The following is a 22,481-nucleotide window of genomic DNA, read 5'->3' as shown; positions in this document are numbered from 1 at the left end:
CCCACCTTCACACACACTCACACTCACTCACACTCACATTCACACACACAATCACAAACTTTCACATACACACACACACACACACACACACACACACACACCACACTCACTGGAGCCTCTTACCTGATCAGTGCACCAATACCACAGGGCGAGGATGCCAAGGCCAAAGATGAGACCTGGCCAGGGGAGGTCCCCAGTTATGGGATCACGAAAGAGATGAAAGGAATCTGCCCTTGGCGTGTAGCACTCAGCATTGATAGTGATGTTGTCACTGGAGATTTTGGATGGAATGGCTTTCATGTACTTTTCCATGAAGGCTTCATAGCCCCCCACTTCATTAAAGGCTAAAAAAAAGTCACAAACACTGGTGAGCAGTCAGCCCCTGCCCATGGCAATCCATTAAAATCCAAGGAAATCTCCAGGGGAAAGGCAAAAACAGCTACTGGGCAAAGGACTGAGAAACCTGAGCTTCCATTCTGGATGGGCAAGTCTTCTGCCCTCCCAAACCTCAGTTTCCCCATTTGTAAATTGAGGGGGATCATTTTAGGTTCTCTTTAAGGTCCCCTTCCAGCTTTGACTTTTAAAGTTCTGCAGGTCTCTGATTGAGGAGAGAAGAAACCTCAGACCAGAGAGAGGTCAGGAGTTCTTTTTCTCTGCCACAAATTCCCTGGTGACCCTAAGCAAAATTCAACTGGGAGGGGGTCTTACGGAAGAACCAAATCAAATTATTTATTCATTAAATAAATGCTTCATTAAGCATCTGATAAAAGTCAGTTTGTTCATTCTAAAATCCTATAAAAATATGAAATTGTTTATTACGTTTATTATTATTTTTAAATACCCCTCCTCAGCATAGCCCAGAGGACAAACCAAATTCACACCCTTACCAGCTGTGTGATCTTGGGCAAGTCAAGTGACTTCATAAATTCTGGTGAATTCCTAGGTTTTATTGACTTGGTCATAAATAGATTTGCCCCTAGCCAGAAGCAGATTCATCCTGATTTCTCTACCCCTTACCCTACATCTGGGAGTGTGTGTGCATGTGCACACACACACACACACACACACACACACACACAGCAAAGATATTGCCTAAGGGTGAATATCAAATCAAATAAATAAAATAAAATAAAATTCATATGTTTGGGTACAAGATGGGAAAGGCAGGTCCCCATGTAACAGAGAAGCCCAGAAAGATAACTTGAGCTATAGCAAGAAAGACAGATGAGGGAAAGAATTGCCTTAGTTAGTCTTCAGCTGGGGTATGTATTTAGCTATGGGGGCCCAAGTTTAGGAAAGACCTTGGTTAGCAGGAAAGCATCCGGGAGAGGGCACCAGGATGGGGAGTGGTTGGGGAAATATGCCATATGAGTCCAGGTGGTAGGAAATGGAGATATTTAGTGTGGGGAAGATAAGACTCATGGCAAGATGTAAGAAGGGACACCATCATGAGGAAAGAAGGATTTGACTTCTTCTTCCTGGAACCACAGAGCAGAACCAAGCGCCATGGGTGGAAGTTGAGGGGCAGATGAAGGCTTCATTGAAAGAAAAGCATCTTAGTCCTTAGAGCACTGTCCAAGTTTGGGAAGGACCATCTTGGGAGGTGATGAGTTTCCTTCTTGTGGGGTTCTTCCAGTAAAGTCCAGATGACCACTTATTCTATTGCCAGGGAACCTTTGTGAGGACCCAGTTGGACTAGATATCTTGGAAGGCTCTTTCCAACTGATATTTTAAAAACAGGAAGATCTAGGTAGCCCTCTGGACCGTCCCATTAATCATGAGAGAAGGTACCCTCTGTCCCTACATAACTAATTATTCACTCAGTTTGGTTTTAGAAAACTTCTTTCTAGACAATAAAAAGGATGAGTGTTTCTGGGGTTTCTTTGGGTTTCTTTGGTTTGTTTGGATTTTTTCTGAGAAGAGAACACCAAACCATCCCCATGCCCTGTCTCACTCTTTGTGTCTGTGTCTCGGTGGAACCTGCCCAGGAATCAAGTTCAAAGATCATTAGTCCCACAGTCCACCCCACCCTTCTCCACTTCCAAATCAGAGAAGGCCAATGTTTTCAGGACTTCTCTCCCCTCCAACCTCCTCCAACCTTACTTACCATACCCCGTCAGGATGAAGGACCCCACCAGCATGATTCCAGTCTGTAAGGTGTCTGTATAGATCACAGCTGCCAGACCCCCTGAGGAGTAGAAGGAAAGAAAATCAGACCCCATCAGAATACTTTTTCTAGAGTCCTTGGCTTGGAGTTGAGATAAACCGGATTCAAATGAGATCAATACCAGTGGTGTGACCCTGAATGGCTCCTTTAACCTCTATTTGCCTCACTTTCCTCAAATGTAAACTGTGGATAATAATAGCACTTCCCTTCCAAGGTTGTGGTGAGGATTATATGAGATAATTAATATAAATCACTCAAACACATTGTCAAGCTCATAGCAAATGTATATATAAATCTAAATCTATATAAATCTCATTATTCTTATCAGCTCTGTGGCTGTAGGTAAAGCACTTAACCTCTCAGTGTCCAAGGCAACTATTTAAAGGTATAAGGTACCAACCTGCATGTGCGATGGTGACGGAGGTTTCCATCCATACTGGAAGTCCCCACATCAAATAAATCACAGGTCCAGACCCCACCCCACAGAATACATTATTGTTATTGGAAACAATGTGAATGGAGGCATAACCAAAATGGTGGAAGAGTTAGAAGCAGGAAAGCCAGGTTGTTCTCCATAATACTCCAAATAGATATTTTAAAACTGCATCAGACCAAACACTAATGGAAAATCCTGTAAGCAAAGTGGCACAAGGGAGACAGCCCAGACTGGGTCAGAGGACCCGGGTTCAAATTTTAATTATACCATGTGCTATCTAGTAACAGTGGGCAATTCACTTATTCTCTCAATGTCTCAGTTCCTCATCTCATCTCTGATGAGATGACCTTGGGTGATCTCCTTCCATTCTACCTCAGTTTCTAACTTTGTAAAATTTGGGTTTGGACTAGATGATCTCTAAGTTTACCCTCCTCTGAACCATCAGCTTTATCCCTCAGTTTCTACTTGTATAGAGGAAGCGTCTCACTATTCCCCCAGACAAAGCTCCAAGACCGATGGAAGGAGAGCACAAGGAAACTGTATTTATTCTCCAGGATCTTCCGCCACAGACCCCATCATACTTGCTGACAGAGGAAAACCTGCATTAACTGCTTGGTCACAAGAGGGAGCTCGTATGCCTGCAGAGTGACATGATTAGTCGGAAATTCAAGGACCATTGTAACTGGATGGGATCAAAGGGCTCATACAGGATCATAGATCTTGTGCCAAAGGGGACCTTTAAGGCCATCTGCTTCCACCCTCAACTTAACAAATGAGGAAACTGAAGCTCAGAAAGGTTAAGTGACTTGCCCAGGATCACACAACTAGTAAGGGTGGAAGTTAGGATTTGGACCCAGTCCCTGACTCCAAACTCAACATTCTTTCCACTTGATCCCTCAGAGCAAGGAAAACTCAGAGTGTGACTAAATGCTGAACAAGTTGTCTTAGAATTTGGGGGGGGGGGTTGCAAGGCAATGGGGTTAAGTGACTTGCCCAAGGTCACACTGCTAGGTCAAATTTGAACTCAGGTCCTCCTGACTCGCCACCTAGCTGTCCCTGCCTTATAATTTAATGAACCTCCCTTCCCCTCCCACCCCCACAGAACATTTTTAAGTAAAGATTTGCTGTCATGGTTGCTGTTCACCCCTTTCATTTGTGTCTGACTCTCTGTGACCCTCTTTGGGGTTTTCAAGGCAAAGATGCTGGAATGTTTTGCCTTTTCTTCTCCAGCTCATTTTACAAGATAAGGAAACTCAGGGTGTGACTAATGCTAAAGAATTGCATGGGAATTTTGTGAATCTCCCTTCTCCTTTACATAGGGATTGAATGTCATAGGGGGATCAAATTCAAGGTTGGATTGGACTCAGTGGCCACCGAGGTTCCTTCCACCTGAGAGACTTCTCCTTTGTGGGATCTTCATTCAGGTCATTCCCACTTACAGTCAGGAAAGGGGGAGCAAGGCTCTGATCTGAGCAATCCTTTTCTCCTCCTAAATAATCTCTCTTGATCATCAATTCCCATGGATTCAAATACTTCCCAGATCTATATAGCCAACTCTAATCTCTCTTCTGAGCTCTATGTCACCAACTGTCTATTACACATCTCGAACTCAACACAACTCATTCTCTGTTCTCCAAATCCAAATTTACCCATTACTGTCATTCTCCAAGGCATCAGGGTTCACAGTCTCAGTATGATTTCCATTCCTCACTCTCATTCTTCCATGTCCAATCTGTTGTCAAATCTTATCATTTCTGAATTCACTTCTCTCCTGTTTTGTTTTGGTTTTTTTTTTTTTTGCTCTCCTCTGACACTGCTCCCACTCTGGTGCAAACCTTAGCATCTCACACTTGGGCTGGGGAGTCGGGGAGTCTGCCTGCCTCAAGGCTCTCCTCTCTACTCCAGACATCCTCCATTCAACCATTAAAATAGTTTTCCTAAAATATATCATCTCTCTCTCTCTCTCTCTCTCTCTCTCTCTCTCTCTCTCTCTCTCTCTCTCTCCAAAAACAGATGCTCTGTTGCTTCCAGGATCAAATGTAAAATCTTCTGTTTGAAACTGATTGCTCTTCACAACCTGCCCCCTCGTCACGTGAGGCACTTGGTGAGCCAACTACTTTAGTTTACACGGGCTCCTCGAATACAACATTCCATCTTCCAACTTTGTACCTTTGCAACTTCCTGAAATGTCCTTCCTTGGCCCCTCCACATCTAGATTTCCTTCAGGACTCAGATCAAAGCCTTCTGCAGGAGGCTTTTCCTGGTTCTCCTAATTGCTGGTTCTTTTCCCTCAGAGATTACCTGCCATTTACCCTAGGTAAATCTTGTGCACCCTTAGACTGTGAGCTCCTTGAGGGCAAGGACTGCTTTTTGCCTTTCCTCATCCTCCTGGTTGCCAGTCCTAATAAAACATTAATCAATTGTTTGTCCATGGGTTCAATGAAGTTCTGGTGCCCAAGCCCAGATTACAAATGAAGAAAGCGATAGTACCAAGAGAGATGCCACGGGGAGAGCACTCAGCTTGGGGTTTAAACACTTCCAGCAGATCCTTGGCAGTCAGCAGTATGAACACGAGCAAAGCACCTCACTTCTCTGCTGCAGTTCCCTGTCTATAGAACCTCCCATATAAAGTCGCTGTGGGCTTCAACAGAAACTCACCATATAAAGCATGTGGCAAACATTGAACCAGTTCTATCTCAGCTATTGGATTATTACTATTTTATTAGTACTAGTTAAACATTAATCTTCGATAAAAGGGGGTCATGAAAGCATCTAGCTCCCAAGGTCGTTGGGAAGATGAAATAAGATAATTACTGTAAAGTGCTCTAGAAGCCTTGGAGTGCTACAGCAGTGCTGGCTGGGATCTTTGGGGATTGCTCTCGTCATTCGTATTGGGAGGTGGAGTCAGAAGACTTCTAATTCTGTTAATGATACTAGTTGAGCTGGCCAATCCCTCCCATCTCTTGGGTCCCAGCTGGTCCATCCAGGCTCATTCCAGCTTCCCCAGAGTGACCTCCTCCCTACCCTTCCCGTGGTGCACGTGGCCCCTGAGTGCCTTGAGGACATTCAGCTGAGGCCTTGTCTTACCCAATGCCTAATAATTTTATGGATGTAAACTTTGTCTTTCTAGCCAGACCTTGCTCCTTAAGTAGAAAGTGTGTCTCCCACACCTCTATGGCCCTCCAGAGGGCCTGGCACCCACAGACTACAAGGTTATTTCTCCTCCCCCCCATGTCTCACCTGTGATGGTATAAAGTCCTGTGATGGCCAGGAGGATAAAGATGGCCAGGTACAAGTCAAGTCCCAAAGCCAACTTAATGAATATGGCTCCTGAGAAGATATCAGCCTGAAAAAAAAAGAGAAAGGACCATTATAGTCAATGGATAACATGACAGAACTCATGGTACATTAGCACTATCCCAACATCAAATTTCCTCATTTAAGTTGACGGAATTTCCATTTTCCCAGCACTGGGCTCACCATCTCAGAGTTCCCCCGGGGTCTTCCTTCTCCATTGGCCCCCAGTCTGTTGTCCAGTTTTGTTGACTCCTCCTCCACATCATATCTCCCGATCTCACCATTCTCTTTGCTCACCCTACCTCCAACTAAGTTGAGAAAACTCCTCCCATCTAAGGACTTTCTTGGTGGGCCACAGTGTCTCCCTTGACACCCCAAGTAATCACCTCATTTTTATCTTTCTATTTTATGTATGAGATACAGTATTTTAATAGCAACCAGGAAGACCTGAATTTAAGGCCTGTCTCTGACATCCAGACTGTGTGACCCTCACTTATCTTTTCAGAATACTAGCCAATCATTCTCCATTCTTAGTTGTAGACATTGGTTTGTCTTGGTAAAGAATGTTCTTGTCCAAGACTTCTCTAGGCTAATGAAATCATTGATCCAAATCATATTCTTGTCTTTATCCTTAGGAACAAGTTGGAGTATATAAGAATGGAGTATATATAACTTCTAATATTAGAAGTTAGTGAACTCCCTAGCATTGGAGGTCTTCAAGCACATGCTTCCCATGATGCAGATTCCACCATCAGTTGAATATAATCTGACTCGATATCAGATTCCACCATCAGTTGAATATAATCTGACTCGATATCCCTAGGTAGTTTTCAAATTTGGCAGTGGATGATTTTGTGAAGGCATATTCTATTATGTCATCCTAGCTAAGGCGCATTGTATATAAATATAAACAAAGCGACAGATACAAGAGGGTTTGGGAGGGAAGTTGGGAAGTTGGGGAAAGCTTCATAGAAGTTGTCACAGAGTTGTTTATTAAAATAAGGGAAGACGTTCATGAAGCAGAGATAAGGAGGAAGTACATTGTAGGCATGGGGGATGGCTCCTGCAACAGTGTAGAGAGAGCCCAGTTTAACTGAATGCAAGAATTGTGGGGGAAGAGGGACAGATAATGCCAAGGAGATTGTCAAGATAGGCTGGGGTTGAAGAGAGGTGCCTGGAGGCAACAGGAAGCTTCTGGAACTGATTAGGTGGGAGAGTCACAGAGGAAGACCAGAATGTCCACTTAAGGATGTTACATCAGTTAGAAGCCCTGGGCCTTGCCTTCTGCCTGGCTGCAAAATCCTTGAGATTTCTTGGCCTTTGCATCCACTCTCCTGCTGAGCTCTCTTGATGCATTGCCTGTGAAAACACAAACTAGCTCCCTTTGACGATGGGTATCCCCAGGAAACACCTAATAAATTCATTCATTCATTCATCTCCTTCTGTTAAGCTCTTCTTTTCAATCAAGATTCTGTTTCAGCTTCTAGAAAACCTTCTGGGTTTCTCAGTTTCTCAGTAAGTCTCTCTCTCTCTCTCTCTCTCTCTCTCTCTCTCTCTCTCTCTCTCTCTCTCCCTCCCTCTCCCTCTTCTTTTGGAACTCAGTGCATTATTGTTCATCTTTGTTTCCTCAGGGTCGGACATGGAATCTCACACATTGTAAATGTTTGTTGAAATGACACGGGGTAGACTAAATACCCCACCCATGGAAGTGACCTGGAAAGCAAAAGATTCTGCCCTCCTTCCACCCTTGCATTGCTGACAGGGCCATTCCTTCCAGACTCTACCCCCAAAGTGTAGGGATCCCAGTTTTTATAGCATAATACACACACACACACACACACTCACCTATAACACCCCATAAATCTATCCAAATGAGGGAGTATTAGGCAATAGAATGTCATCAGTTGCCTTTGTGATTGATTTCCTAGATTAGCGAATAAGGGAGACATCACCTTAGAACAACAGCAGGGCACTGTACAAGACTACTGCTGGTTTGTTGCCAGGTTGCCCATTATTAATGTTTTATAAGGACAAGCTTGAGCTCCCCCATTCATTTTTTCCCGGGGTCCCTATTCACCAGCAAGAGTCATCCAGCTTTTAGAAAGAGACATGCAGGAAGTGGGAGCCTTAGGGACAAAATGTGTTTTCGGAAGTCTCTATCTTCTAGTGATAGTCTGTTCTAAGAAGCACCTCTCCCTCCCATGAATTTGGTAACCCGGGGACAAATTCTTCTTCCTTCCACGACTCACACTGTGCTCCAAGGACAACACCTGACCTTGGACTTCCCAGTAGAAGAGTGACACAGAAGGCAGAGTGTGGGCTTGGGAAACCCTGACCGAGCTGGAAAAGAATGAAAAGGGCAAGTCCAGCCTCCTAGCTTTGTATAGTGGTTTTCCAAACCTTTCCCTCTTCATTTTAATAGGGAAAGAATCTGAGGCTCAAGGAAAGGAAGAAACATGGCCAAAGTCACCCAGATAGGAAGTGGCAGAGCCAGAATTCAAACCAAAAGCAGCTGACTCCAAAGGCAAAGAGTTTTCCACTAGATTGCTATTACCACCACCACCACCACCACCACTGCTCCCCATGCAGAATGAGATTATTCTCCTTACAATTCCAGCCAAAATATGTCGCTATGCCGTAAGGTATCTAGACATTCCAGGGAGGAGAGTTTGCCACATTTCTTTTAGCCACTTTCTCCTCTTTGTTACTTCTTAATGCAATGATAAATGTACAATGTGCTGACTGAAGGTATATACATTTCACAGAATAACAGAATCTCAGAATAAAAAGAAAATCTAAAGACCATCAAGTTCAACTAACCCACATCCAAGCCACCCAATCCAAACAAAGACATCATCTACAGCATCCCTGGAAGTGGTCAACCAGCCTTTACATGAAGGTCTCAATTTGGGGAATCTCACTACCAATATCTCAATCCTTTATCCTGGGGCAGCCCACTTCTCTTTTGGACAACTCTGTTAGAAAGTTTGCCTGACACCAGAATGAGATCTACCTCAACAAGGCCCCCCCAGTCACTCCATATTCTGCCCTTTGAGATGAAACAGACCAAGTCCAGTCTCTCTTTCCCCATGGAAGCCCTTCAAATACTTCAACAAAGATGTATTCTGACCCACCCCCACCATCTTTTCTCTTCTCCAGGATAAACATTCCTAATTCTTTCAACTAATCATTATGAAGCATGATTTCTTCCCATGAAAAGGTAGCATCAAAGTATCTAAGGATTAAAAAAGAGGCCAGAGAACATTTAGTTTGGTCTGCTGCCCAGATATAGCAATCATTCATTCTCCTCCTGAGCAGTTTTAGTGCATGAATCTCATGCTGGACAGCTCCAGCTTTTTAAAATTCTTCCTTCTCAAAATGTCATCTTCTTCTGAATTTCTCTAGTCCTAATCTGGTTCTTCCCCTCTAAAGTTACACAGTAATGATTACTCTGCTCCCTTCTCATAAAGGGACAGATAGTTTCACATTCTCTGCACCCAAATTTCTACATCTGAAAAAATGCCATCCCAGAATCACACTAGTAGCCACCTTGAAGAGAAATGACCTCTCCACCATTCCCAAGCAAGAAGTGCCAGCTAGACTCTTTTTTTTTTTAGTTTTTGCAAGGCACACAGCTAGGTCATTATTAATTGTCTGAGACTGGATTTGAACCCAGGTACTCCTGACTCCAGGGCTGGTGCTTTATCCACTATGCCACCTAGCTGCCCCTGCCAGCTAGACCCTTATTGAAGACCTTCAGTGATAGGAAGCTCACTACCCCTCCAGGGTAGTTCACTGCACTCTAGGATATCTCAAAATGTTGAGATCCTTAACTCTTCCAGTAGCCCTCCTGCCCTCTCTAAATTACTGATGTCCTTGAAAAATGTCACCCAGAATTGAACAGAGCACTCTAGGCAGAATACTATGCATCTATACTGTATGTCCTGGATACTCTGTTTCTCTTAATAAAACGTAAAGTCACATGAGCTATTTTGGCAGCCATAACACTATTCATCTAAGTTGCACTTGAGATCACTCATATATCCAGATCTTTTTCAGATAAACTTGCCACCCAGAACTCTACTCATTTGTGCTTATGAAGTTGAGTTGTGGAATCCCAAATTAGCATCCCTTTGACACAGCTTAAGAAAGAGTCAAAGCTCACATATGTGACCTGAGGACTCAAAGTGGTCACTAGAGTCACTGTAAAAGTTTATGGTAGATAAGATTACGGATCCTAATTGTAGTAAAGCCTCAAGAGTGCTTTAGGGCATCACATGGAATTGGTAAAATTATAGGCTTAATCATCACTGACCTGTGCCCCCAGGTACATGTAAAGAACCCACTGGTAAGGATGGTCCCTGGAAAAGCTATGACACTTCTGGGATTCAATCAATAAGTCAGCTAATAAGCCTTTATGCCACTGAACTAAGCATACTATTCAATCATACTTCCCAGGGGCAAAGCAATATTTTTAAGAAGTCCTAAAGGCTTCAAGAATGAATTTGGGACAGCTAGGTGACCCAATGGATAGAGCACTGGTCATGGAGTCAGGAGGATCTGAGTTCAAATCCAGCCTCAGACACTAATTAATTGCCTAGTTTTGTGACCTTGAGCAAGTCACTTTAACCCCATTGCCTTTCAAAAACCAAAAAAAAAAAAAAAAAAAAAAAGAATGAATTTGTCTTCAGACATGACTGGTTGAAATGACTGAACAGCCATGGGTTTGATATGAGACTTCAGTGAAGTAATATCAGTACAGTAATTTGTAAACCTAGGAAATGGAGGTAGATGTCTTTGTTATTCTTATCTCATCCTTCTGACTGTGATCCCCTTCCTTTCGAAGCTGCCTGAAATGCCATGTCTTCCAATAAGTGCTCCCAAATGTACCATAGATTCAAGGATTTGGAGAATTGGGAGAGACCCCAGTGACTGTTCATCAGTTACTTCCTAGCTGGACAAGTCACTTTAACCTGTTTGCCTCCTTTTTCTCATATATAAAATGATCTAAAGAGGAACTAATAAACCACTCCAGTATCTCTGCCATGAAAATCTCAAATGAGGTCATGAAGAGTCAGACACAAACTGAAAAATAAATGAACAAAAAATAAAAAACAAGATAGGTTTCCTCACAATAAGAATTGTCTAAAAGTGGTTAGTGGCTGCCCTGGGCATATATAACCATATCAAACTGCTTGACATTTTGGGAAGGGAGAGGGGAGGGAGGAAGAAAAATTTGGGAGTCAAAATCTTGTAAAAAATGAATGCTATGGCCCTGTTTGTGGTGGCAAAGAATTGGAAATCAAGTAAATGTCCTTCAGTTGGGGAATGGCTTAGCAAACTGTGGTCTATGTATGGCATGGAACACTATTGTTCTATTAGAAACCAGGAGGGAGGGGAATTCAGGGAAGCCTGGAGGGATTTGTGTGAACTGATGCTGAGCGAGATGAGCAGAACCAGAACACTGTCCACCCTAATAGCAACATGGGGGTGATGATCAACCTTGACGGACTCGTTCATTCCATCAGTGCAACAACCAAGGACAATTTGGGGCTGTCTGTGGTGGAGAATCCCATCTGTATCCAGAGACAGAACCGTGGAGTTTGAACAAAGACCAAGGACTATTCCCTTTGATTTAGAAAAAAAAAACCTGCTATCTTATTGTCTGATCTTGTTATCTCTTACACTTTATGCTTCTTCCTTAAGGATGTGATTTCTCTCTCATCACACTCAATTTGGATCAATGTAGACCATGGAAACAAAATAAAGACTGACAGCTTGCTTTCCGTGGGGGGGGGGGCGGGGAGAGATTGGGGGAAACATCGTAAAACTCAAAACTCAAATAAAATCTTTAAAAAAAAATGAATGCTATGAATTGATGCTGAGTGAGATGAGCAGAACCAGAAGAACACTGTCCACCCTAACAGCAACATGGGGGCGATGATCAACCTGGATGGACTCGCTCATTCCATCAGTGCAGCAATCAGGGACAATGTGGGGCTCTCTGCAATGGAGAGTGCCATCTGTATCCAGAGAAACAGCTGCGGAGTTTGAACTAAGTCCAAGGACTATTCCCTTTGATTTAGAAAAAAAAAACCCTGCTATCTTATTGTCTGATCTTGTTATCTCTTACACTTTATGTTTCCTCCTTAAGGATCTGATTTCTCTCTCATCACACTCAGTTTGGATCCATGTATACCATGGAAACCATGTAAAGACTGGCAAATTGCCTTCTATGAGGGGGGGGAGAAGTAAGATGGGGGGGACATTGTAAAGCTCAAAATAAATAAAACCTTTAATTTAAAAATGAATGCTAAACATCATTTTTACATCTAATGGGGAGAATAAAATACTACTGTTTTAAAAAGTAGCTATTCTGAGAGGTAGAGAGAACTGGGTAACCAATGGTCAGGGATATGGCAGAGGTGATTACTGTTTAGAGATGGGTTGCACTGGGTCCTCCCAACTCAGAGATTGTGGTTTTCTGTGACATCCCACTGGGAGAGCAGTCACCTACACCAACCACACTGAGGGCAGTCCCATTAGCATCCCAGGCCATGACGAACCCAGAGGATAGGCCCATGTACATCCCCATAGTCTCTGCCAGCATTGGAGCCTGGGCTAGCCCTACAGGTGATTTGGATACTCCAAGGCAAGACCAGCTTAATCAGTAACCAGAGATAGAAAGGGTTGGGGGAGGGAGGTGAGAAAGGTCAGTACTTTTAGGTTAATTTATATTATTATCCCAAGCACAGGCTCAGAGGGCAAAGAATGATCTGCCATGGTAACTGTGACTCACAGCCCCTCATCACCAGCTGAACTGTGGACTTGGTGGTTTCAAAGAAGGGCTGAGCACAGTTCCTCTGCTACAAGGTGCTTCACGCCTCAATAAACAGACTGAACCAGAGCCATTTCCAGGCTACCTTGCAGAAGGTCCCCATTGAAGGGATCTCAGGACCCCTCAAGTCCAATCCTTTCACTTTACACGTGGGGAAACAGCCCCAGAGAAGGGAAATGACTTGGCAAAAGTCACACAGATAGTAAGAACAGAAATCTGGACCTCCATTCATTAAATCCAAATCTAGTTTCTCTTAATTTATTTCCCTATTTCCACCTAGATGCACTGTTGTCTCTATTAGGCTGGCCCTCCTGAAGAGCAGGGACTGGTTTCTTAGCACATAGTAGGACCTTAATAAGTGTTTGTTGACTGATTGAATTATGTATGATCCTCTGATAAGTGGATCTAATTGGGTAATTAGTACTAACTAGGTAATCAGTAAATATTTATTTAATTGGATTCAATTGGACTTGCACAAGGCCAGAGAAGAAGTGAGAAAGAGGGTGTTCTGTGAAGATTTTAATCCCTCTCCTCCAAAGAAAAAGCTCTCAACTATTTTCACAGCCTCCAAATCAATGCTGCCTTGTGCCCTGTTTGGTCATCATAGATCAGTAACAAGAGACAAGAAAATCCAAGGACCTGGATTCAAATCCTGCCTCTCCTATTTACTGGTTGAGTGGTTTCAAGGAGACCAAATCAATTGCTCTATCATTTTCTCATCTGAAAAACAAGAGGCTCAGGGGCAGTTAGGTGACACAGTGGATAGCGCACCAACCCTGGAGTCGGGAGGACCTGAGTTCAAATCCAGCCTTAGACATTTAATAATGACCTAACTGTGTGACCTTGGGCAAGTCACTTAACCCCACAGCCTTGCAAAAAATCCAAAAAATAAAATAAAAGATGCAGACTAGATGACTCTCAAGAGTCCTCTGAACTCAAAAAATCACAGACTTTCAATTCTGAAGAACAGATCCTATATCCATGCATTTGTGGAAATTCTCTTAGTCTCCAACTATATTTTCAGCCTATATCATTCCAAGGAGATAATGAATGAATGAATGAATGATAAATTCTATCTCTTAATTTCTCTCCACATAAGGTAGGTTTTTATTTCTTTATCTTATTGAGACCAAGTTCATGGTATTGGATAAAATTCCTTCTTTTCCTTCTCTACAGGAGAGGTAACCACATGGTATAGTGGGAGTCTGGACAAATGGATTGGCAATCCAGATCCCCATTTATCTCTGAGGAAATGATAATCCACTTGAAGGAGTGGATTAAGCTATGTGACCATGGGGAAGTCATGACACTTAGATCTCAGTTTTCCCAACAGCAACACAGGCACAATAGTTCCTGCAATAAATTGTTGCATGGAGAAAGCACCTTGTTAACCTTGCTGTATTCTAGAAATGGAAATTATTAAGGAAGGGGAATGGGAAGAAGAAGAAAAAGGAAAGTAGAGGAGGAAAACATCACAAGGTTGAAGTATCATAAATGATTCTAGGACTGCTCCCAGGTCAAAAGAACTCTGTGGGTCTGCAATCCTAAATTGTGTAGCTCATGAGCCCCCATCACTGTGTATACCTTGATTCTCATCAGTCAGATGATACAAGCTTAAAACAAAGACATTCACTGAAATGACAGTCAGGGAAAAGGAACTCACCGAAATCTTGGTAAAAATGTAAAGGCACAGCGAAAGGACAGACAGATAGACTTGTATGCGCTTCCCACCAAATCGCTTTCTGAGATATTCTGGCATTGTCACCACCTGTAATGTAGGCAAGATTAAAGATCAGTATATGACAGGGTCACATAGATGTCTAAAAGACGGGGAAATTCCCCTTGTTCAAGATGGCATCAATTCATAATTCTGAGTTTCCAGGACCTGGTTTAGACATGAATGGCACAGAATTAGTTTTGATTCCTTTATCTGAGACTTAAGATTCCCAAAGGTCTATTTGCCTATAAATAATAAAAAATATAGCTAAATAAAGAATAAATAATAATAAAAATATAAATATATAACATATAACAAATATATGATGATATAATAAATATATAAATAATAAAGATAATGTAATAAAGGAAAAACCCTGAAGATCAAAGTGTTTTATATACATATTCCCACAACTACACAATAAGAACAGAATAAGAGAAAAAACTGAAAGAGAAGAAAAAGGAAAAGAAGCAGCTTAGACTTGTGAAAAAGGTCAGAGATTAAATTTGGGAAAGAGAAATTTGAAAGAACTGGACATTGGAGCAAAGGAGAACAACCTCTATGAAAGAAGATGGAGGGATCAATCTGAAAAAGAAAAGAATTAAGGAAAAGATGTCCTGAAAAATAGAAAGGAGAAAGTAGTTGGTGAGGCAAGTATGAGAAGCGCCAAGTAAAACAAATGAGTGAAGCAATTCAGCATTTAGTAAGAGAAGAAAAATGAGAGCTATCAAGGTGTTGGAAGGAAAGTTGTATCAACCATTTTCAAGCACAGAATCTCTCAGACACACGCAAAAATTACAAAACCAACAGGCAGGTGCACACTTAGAGACACTGACACAATTGGAGGGTAAATACCAACACATTCACACAACTGGTAGGTACACTCTCCCATAGACATTGCCGCATACATACAAAAACACATACACACATTTCACAAACTCCTCTGGGAACATACCATGTGTCTCATGCACACACTTTCACTTTCTGACTAATGTGTAGCTTCCCTCACCACACCAGAAGAGACACCAAGTAACACTTGTCAGTTGGGATGAAATTCTCAACCAGGTCCAACTGGTTTCTGAGGTGTTTCCCATCAATTAAATCCCATGGTTCTGGACTACACATCTGCGAAATTCAAGGGCAAAGAGCAGAAGCTAAACTTTCTCTACTTCCTCACTAGGACAAGTCAACTGGGCTTCCCAGGATTCTATCAGACCACCTTCAGGGAGCTAATGAAGAAACTGAGTATAAATACTCACCCCAGCTTTGATGTAGATTGGTACAAACACCCAGCCCAGGACAACCACAAGGATCAGGGCCTGAAACCAAGAAGGAAGACTTTAGAAAACAACACAATTCTCTCCCATCCTGACCCATGCCTTACCTGTAAATCCAATCACCCCCAGAGGGCTTCAACTAAGAGGGGTCTACAATGACCCAGAGATGTCTTTTGGCATTCAGTACAATATAATTCAGCCTTATCTAGCCTTTGACCATAAAGAAGCTTAGGGATAGAATTTCTTGGACAACACACATAAAGTGGAGGGCTCCCCAGTCAATGGTCCCAGTGGAAACAGGACTTGATGGACAATGCAGAAGGACTCAGAAGTTTGCACATTCTCAGTAGGATCCCAAGGCTAGCAACAACTTTCCAAGTACTCTGACTTCCATATGCCTTTGAAAGATAATAGCACCGACAAGGACTGATAGGGTGGGTTTGTGGCATTAAAAATAAGATATGGGGGGCAGCTAGGTGGATAAAGCACTGGCCTTGGAGTCAGGAGTACCTGGGTTCAAATCCGGTCTCAGACACTTAGTAATTACTTAGCTGTGTGGCCTTGGGCAAGCCACTTAACCCCATTGCCTTGCAAAAAAAAAAAAACCTAAAAAAATAATAATAAAAAATAAGATATGAAGGAACAGTGATATTATTGCAAATTTGCTATATGGCATAAACTAGGTCATTTCTTCTATCTTAATTTCCTCCTCCATAAAATAAGGAGCTTGGCCTAAATAAGTTCCCTTCCCATTCTCTGTTCTAAGGCCTCTCCCAGCCCTGACCCTAACTGTTCTGAGGCTCCTCAGCTGACATCCCCTGTTATAAGGGCCCTCCAGCTCTGACCTTCTTTATTCTAAGGTTCTCATTCTCTGACATTTTCTCTTCCCCATCTGGAGCTATTCCTCCTACCTCCGACATTCCACATCCTAGTTTTACTCACATTCCATTCAAAGCCTCCTGTGGCGATGCCTGCAGCTGCTCCAGTCCCAGCCAGCCCTACGAAGTGGCCGCTGCCAATGTTACTGGCAAAGAGAGAGGCGCCAATCTGGAAGCAAAACATAAGTCAAGGTCAGAATCCTTCATTCTGGACTTGGCAGTCATCTCCAGGAAGATTCATTCCCTGGAGCTCTGGCCACCATTAGGAAATATGAAAGAGAGCAAGGACCTGGCCAAGATAGGGGTCTATCTGGATCCTAAGTCCTGACCTAGATGGGGAAAACTAGGGGCAGTTAGGTGGTGCAGTGGATAGAGTACCAGCCCTGGAATCAGGAGTACCTGAGTTCAAATCCGGCCCCAGACACTTAATAACTACCTAGCTGTGTGGCCTTGGGCAAGCCACTTAACCCCATTGCCTTGGAAAAAAACCCTAAAAAAATAGATGGGGAGAACTCTCAGACAATGCTAATGAGAGCTATGAACAAAACTGGGGAAGAAGGGAAGAAGAGGAGGAATTGGACAGAAGGCAAGCCATCAGAAAATCTGATTTCTTAGTAGCACCCACTGTGTCCAAACCTAGGCGCAGTGAAGCTATGAAGGTAACAGTAGAAGCCCATGGGAACTCAATCTAGTTGGGAAGAAAAGATGCACATGCATGAAAACAAGGAACAAAATAATGTTTTCTGGACACAAGTAATAAATGGTAGGGTTCCTGGAGAATATGAGAGCATCAAGCTCTAGGTTCTACTCTGTCACAGTTTTCTTGTGGGACCTCAAGTTCCCCTCTCTGAGTCTCACCTCTTTCTTCTGAAAAATGAGGAAACTGGATGAGATGGTCTGGCAGTTTTGCATCCATTTCCTACCTCCCTGACTCCCCAGACCGTATGACTGTCTCCTATTACCATCGGCACCACACACTCTTCCACCTCCTACTCTGAGAACCATCATCAAAATAATACAATCAGGACCTAGCAAGTGTCTAATATCTCAATAAATATTGATCAAACACCTTCTAAGTGTTGGCCACTCTGCTAAGTCTGAGGGGATACAAAAAGAGGCAAAGAAGACAGGTCCCTGGCCTTAAGGAGCTTACAGTCTAATGGGGGAGACAACATGCAAACAACCATGTGCAAACAAGCAAACATGTCTTAGATAAATAGGAAGTCATTAACAGAGGGAAGAGTTGGGAAGGACTTCCTGTAAAAGGTGAGATTTTAGTTGAGACTTGAAGGAAACCAGGAAAGTCAGTAGTTGGTGATGAGGAGAGAAAGTGTTCCAGTCATAAGGTCAATCAGAGCCAAAAAGGGGGGGGGGTCTGGTTGGTAGAAGAGGCAAAAGGTCAGTCTCCCCGGATCAAAGAGTATATAATGGGGAGTAAGGAACAGGAAGACTGGGAAGGTGGGAAAGGGTTAGGTAATGAAGGGCTTTGAATTGGAAAGGAAAGTATTTTTATTGGATTCTGGAGACAATAGCGAGTCAATGGAGTTTATTGGGGTAAGGGGATGGGAATGATAGAATAACATGGCCAATCTGGCCTTTAAACCATTCTCTTTGGTGGCTGAATGGAGAAAGGATTGGAGTGGAGAGATTCTTGAAGCAGACAGACCCCCCTCCCAACAATCATGGAAATAGTTCTGGAATGAGGTGACAAGGGCCTGTACCATGGTGGGAACTGTGTCAGAGGAGAGGAAGGGGCTTTTCTAGAGATGCCACAAAGGTGACATTGACAGGCCTTGACAAAAGACTGGATGGAGCTGAGGGCAGAGGGGAGAGATAGGGAAGAATACAATGTGGCCCCTAGGTTTCCAGACTGGGAGATTAGGGAGAGGATTTGCCCTGATAATAACATGGAAGTCAGGGTTAGGAAAGGCTTTAGAGGGGAACATAATGAATTCTGTGGATATATTGAGCTTGAGATGTCTCCTTGACAAGCTATCTGAAGGGCAGTTGGAAACATGAATTGGGTAGTCAGGAGAGAGGTTGGGATAGGGAAACTGTCATCAGTATAGAGATGATCGTTAAATGTGATGAAATCACCAAATGAGGCAGTGTAGAAAGAGAAGAAGAGGACCTAAGACTGAGCCTTTGGAGATACCCACAGTTAGTGGGTCTGACTGGGATGAGGAGCCAATAAAGGAGACAAAGAAAGTCAGCAAGATAGGAGAGGGGTTGTTCTTAAACCTAAAGATAAGAGTTTCCTGAAAAGGGTGATCAACAGCGTTAAAGACTGCAGAGAGGTCAAGGAGAAAAGATCCAGAAAAGGTCATTGTATTTAGCAAACTAAAAGAGCCTTAGTGACTTTGGAGAAAGCAGTTTCAATGGAATTTAAGTAAGGGTCTTATAAATATGAATGGAACCACCCATTTCCATTGGGCTGGAACCAATTACCAAATGTGCATTGATATTACTTCTGGAAAACTTGTGATCAGAGTCAACTCCACAGTTCCATTACCATCTCCATAACTCCCCAAACCAAAACTCGCTTCTCTGATGAAGTTAGTCCTTTGTTTTCAAGGAATACCATGACATCAGGGAGGTGATGCCATGCGTGAGAAGCAAATGAATCGCATTTGAGTGAAGGGGTGCTGTGCTAAGTCACCAGGTTCACTTTCTCCTCCAAAGCCTCCTGGATCCAGTGGTCAGATATGAATCAGAACAGCTGGAGATGACCTTGGATGTGGGGTAATCAGGGTTAAGTTAACTTGCCCAGCTGGTAAATGGCAAGTGTCTGAGGCTGGATTTGAACTCCCATCCTCCTAACTCCAAGGACAGTGCTCTATCACTGTACCACCTTGCTGCCCTTTCTGCATACCACTCTTCAATATTTACAGGGTATCTACCACTGTTCCAGACTCTTGGGTTTGTAACTTCAACATTATCCTTACTCGTCCCTACTCCACAAATCCCTGTATTGCCAGATCTTGCCATTTGTGTCTGTGACTTCTCTCAAGGACAGCTAGATGGTACAGTGCTTAGAGTGTTGAGCGCGGAGTTAGGAAAATCCATTTTCCTGAGTTCAAATCCAATCTTAGACTGTTCCTAGCCGTGTGACACTTCACCCTGTTTGCCTCAGTTTCCCCATCTATAAAATGAATCCGTGAAGGAAATGGCAAGCCACTCGAATATCTTTTCCAAGATTCTCCATGTAGAATCAGACACATCTGAAATGAGCCAACAATAAAATCATCTCTCAAATCCAACCTCTTTTCTCTACTCATACAGCTACCACCTTAATTCAGGTCATCATTAAGGTAACTATATGGGTTGGGTTCAATCAATTCAGGATAGATTAGAGAGGAAGAAGCATGGAAGCAAGGAGATTAATTTTAGAGGCTATCAAAACAAGCTAGGCAAGTTGGAATGATTGTCTGATTTAGTCTCCCGATGGTCTCCCTAAAGTTTCCCAATGGCAAGTCTCTCCCTAGTCTATCCTTCCCAAATTTTCCTTAAGCTTAGCACTGACTGCTCCTCTCCAGCTAAATGAATTCTACTAGCTTCCTATTGTCTCTAAAAGCAAATCTATCTCTTCTATTTGGATTTTAGAGTTCTTCATGACCTGACCCAATCTCCTTTTCAGACTCATTGGGCATCATTCCCTGGCTCACGTGCTAGTCACTCAAAATGGTCTTCTCTTTGTTCCCCTAGACGCAATACTCCATCTCCTCCTTCAAGCCCCTGCATTAGCTACACCCCTTCTCTAGGACACCCCCATCTCCACCTCAAAGGATCTCTCTCATCCCTCAAGTTTCAACTCAAGCACAATTTTCTTTGAGAAGCTTTTCCTGATCCCCACAACTGCTGGTATCTTATCTCCCAACCACCTTGTCACTGACTACTTTGCGAATTTATACATATAATTACTCTCTTCCTAGGTCTTCTAAATATACTTCTGCTTATCTGCCCTTTTAGATAGCAATAGCCTTGTGAGCAGGGCTTGTTTCATTCATTGCCTTTGTGACCCTAGCACCTTGTAGTGCTGGCTCATAGTAGGTGCTTGATAAAAATCTATTGATTACCTGATACTCAGTTGTCTTTCTCCTTTGGGGGGGGGGGCTTTTTCAAGGCAAATGGGGTTAAGGGGCTTGCCCAAGGCCACACAGCTAGGTAAATATTAAGTGTCTGAGGCCAAATTTGAACTCAGGTACTCCTGACTCCAGGGCCGGTGCTCTATCCACTGTGCCACCTAGCCGCCCCTGTCTTTCTTCTAAAATCAGGATTGGACCCTACAGAGATCGTAGTTCAGAGGGCTTTCCATATCAGCACTGACTCATCTCCAGCTATTATCTATTCACTATCACCTTTACCTCCGGATGAATTATTAATCCTAATGCTAGATTATTAAGGGTGCAATTACCAGCAATGATTAACTGCCCGTAGTTAATCCCTAATTCTCATGGCTTCCCTTTCCCTCTGTTTTAGCTCTGGGGTCTAATGGGCACCCTGGAGTGGAACCAGTTCTGATAAGAAAAGTCCTCAAGGCTTTCCCTTCTCCCCAGCTCTGCACTATGACAGTTGTAGATCTGACCAGGGCTTGCTCAGTCAAATTCATGGGATGATAGTCTCTCCTGCCTTTCATAGATCTCATGGAAAGAGCTCAGAGCTGGAGTAAGAAGACCGAGTTTGAATTTTAGCTCAGCCCTGTGTTGGCTTGTATCTGCTCTCTGTGTGTTTTGTATGTATTTAAATATTTTCTTGTTGTCTGCCCCTCTTTCCACTCCCAGCCCTCATTAAAATGTAATTCTCCTGGAGGGCAGGAACTATTTTTACTTTGTTGTTGCCCTCAGCACCAAGGACAGTGCCAGACATAAAGGATACTAAATACATATGGATTAGGGGACTGCTTAGTTGTATGCTCTTAGGATGAGATCTCCCCTCTCTGGGTCTGGGTTTCCCATTCTGTAAAATAAGAGAGCTTCCCTTAATGATGTCTGTACTTTCCAGCTCCCAAGATTTATGATTCTGTGATAATTAACTATCAAAAATTTTGGTTAAAAACAAAGTGGAAAACCTTAATATTCTAGAGGGATAAAAGGTTTTGCTAACTAGCATTCTCATGATTTTATCAGGCTCAGAACCTTGAAATCACCCCTTATTCCTCCCTCTTTCTTTTCCTTCCCCCACCCCCAGTCTTGGAGTCCTTCATTATGGTTCTTATATTCATCCCTGTTCATTCTATTTCCACCCACCCATCCCCAATCAGACATTCCAACTTGCCTAGCTTGTTTCGATAGCCTCTAAAGTTAATTTCCTTGCTTCCATGCTTCTTCCTCTCCAATCTATCCTGAATTGATTGAATTTCAGAGTTGGAAGGGTTCTTAAAGGTTCTTAATCCAACCTATACCTGCGGAATTTTCCTTTCCACTGCCCCTGATGAATGGTCATTCAGCCTGAGTTTGAAGACTTCCAAAGATGGGGATCTCACTATCTCCCAGTCAGTCCACTCCACTTTGGGACAGCTCAGGTAGTTGTTCCCAGCCTAAATGTTATTTCCCACCTAAATCTGCCTCTTTGGATATTCCACCAATTACTTCTGCTTCAACTTCCTGAATTCAGGCAGAGAAGGTCACACATCACTGCCTTTCAAATACAGAAGGCAGAGGTTATGATGCTCCTAAGTCTTCTTTTCTCTGGACTAGATATTCTTAGTTCATTGAACCTCATAAGCTATGATCTACAGGTCCCCCTATCAATTCTGGTTGTCTTCCTCGGGCCTCTTGTCAGCTTATCAACATCCTTCCTAAACTTCAGCACCCAGAATTCTGAAGCACAGGCCTCCCAATGCAGTCAATTCAGGGAAGAGGATGATGGGAT

The 22,481-nt window shown here is 43.0% G+C and overlaps 1 protein-coding gene across 1 annotated transcript in view; it reads right to left on the bottom strand.

The window, feature by feature from the left end:
* Positions 1–22,481, bottom strand: part of SLC5A1 (solute carrier family 5 member 1) — a 69,011-nt gene that overhangs the window by 24,949 nt on the left and 21,581 nt on the right. Inside the window, exons 3-8 of the mRNA XM_074206426.1 lie at positions 16,675–16,779; positions 15,715–15,774; positions 14,402–14,506; positions 5,844–5,949; positions 2,108–2,188; positions 124–344 (exon numbers count right to left, since the gene is read on the bottom strand). Coding sequence (XP_074062527.1) covers positions 124–344; positions 2,108–2,188; positions 5,844–5,949; positions 14,402–14,506; positions 15,715–15,774; positions 16,675–16,779 — 678 coding nt within the window. The remainder of the gene's footprint in view (positions 1–123; positions 345–2,107; positions 2,189–5,843; positions 5,950–14,401; positions 14,507–15,714; positions 15,775–16,674; positions 16,780–22,481) is intronic.

The sequence above is a fragment of the Macrotis lagotis genome, chromosome X (genome assembly GCF_037893015.1).
Source record: "Macrotis lagotis isolate mMagLag1 chromosome X, bilby.v1.9.chrom.fasta, whole genome shotgun sequence".
In the NCBI taxonomy this organism is placed as follows: Eukaryota; Metazoa; Chordata; class Mammalia; order Peramelemorphia; family Peramelidae; genus Macrotis; species Macrotis lagotis.
Note: the sequence above shows the minus strand (reverse complement) of the source record. Positions and strands in the feature narration are given on the sequence as shown.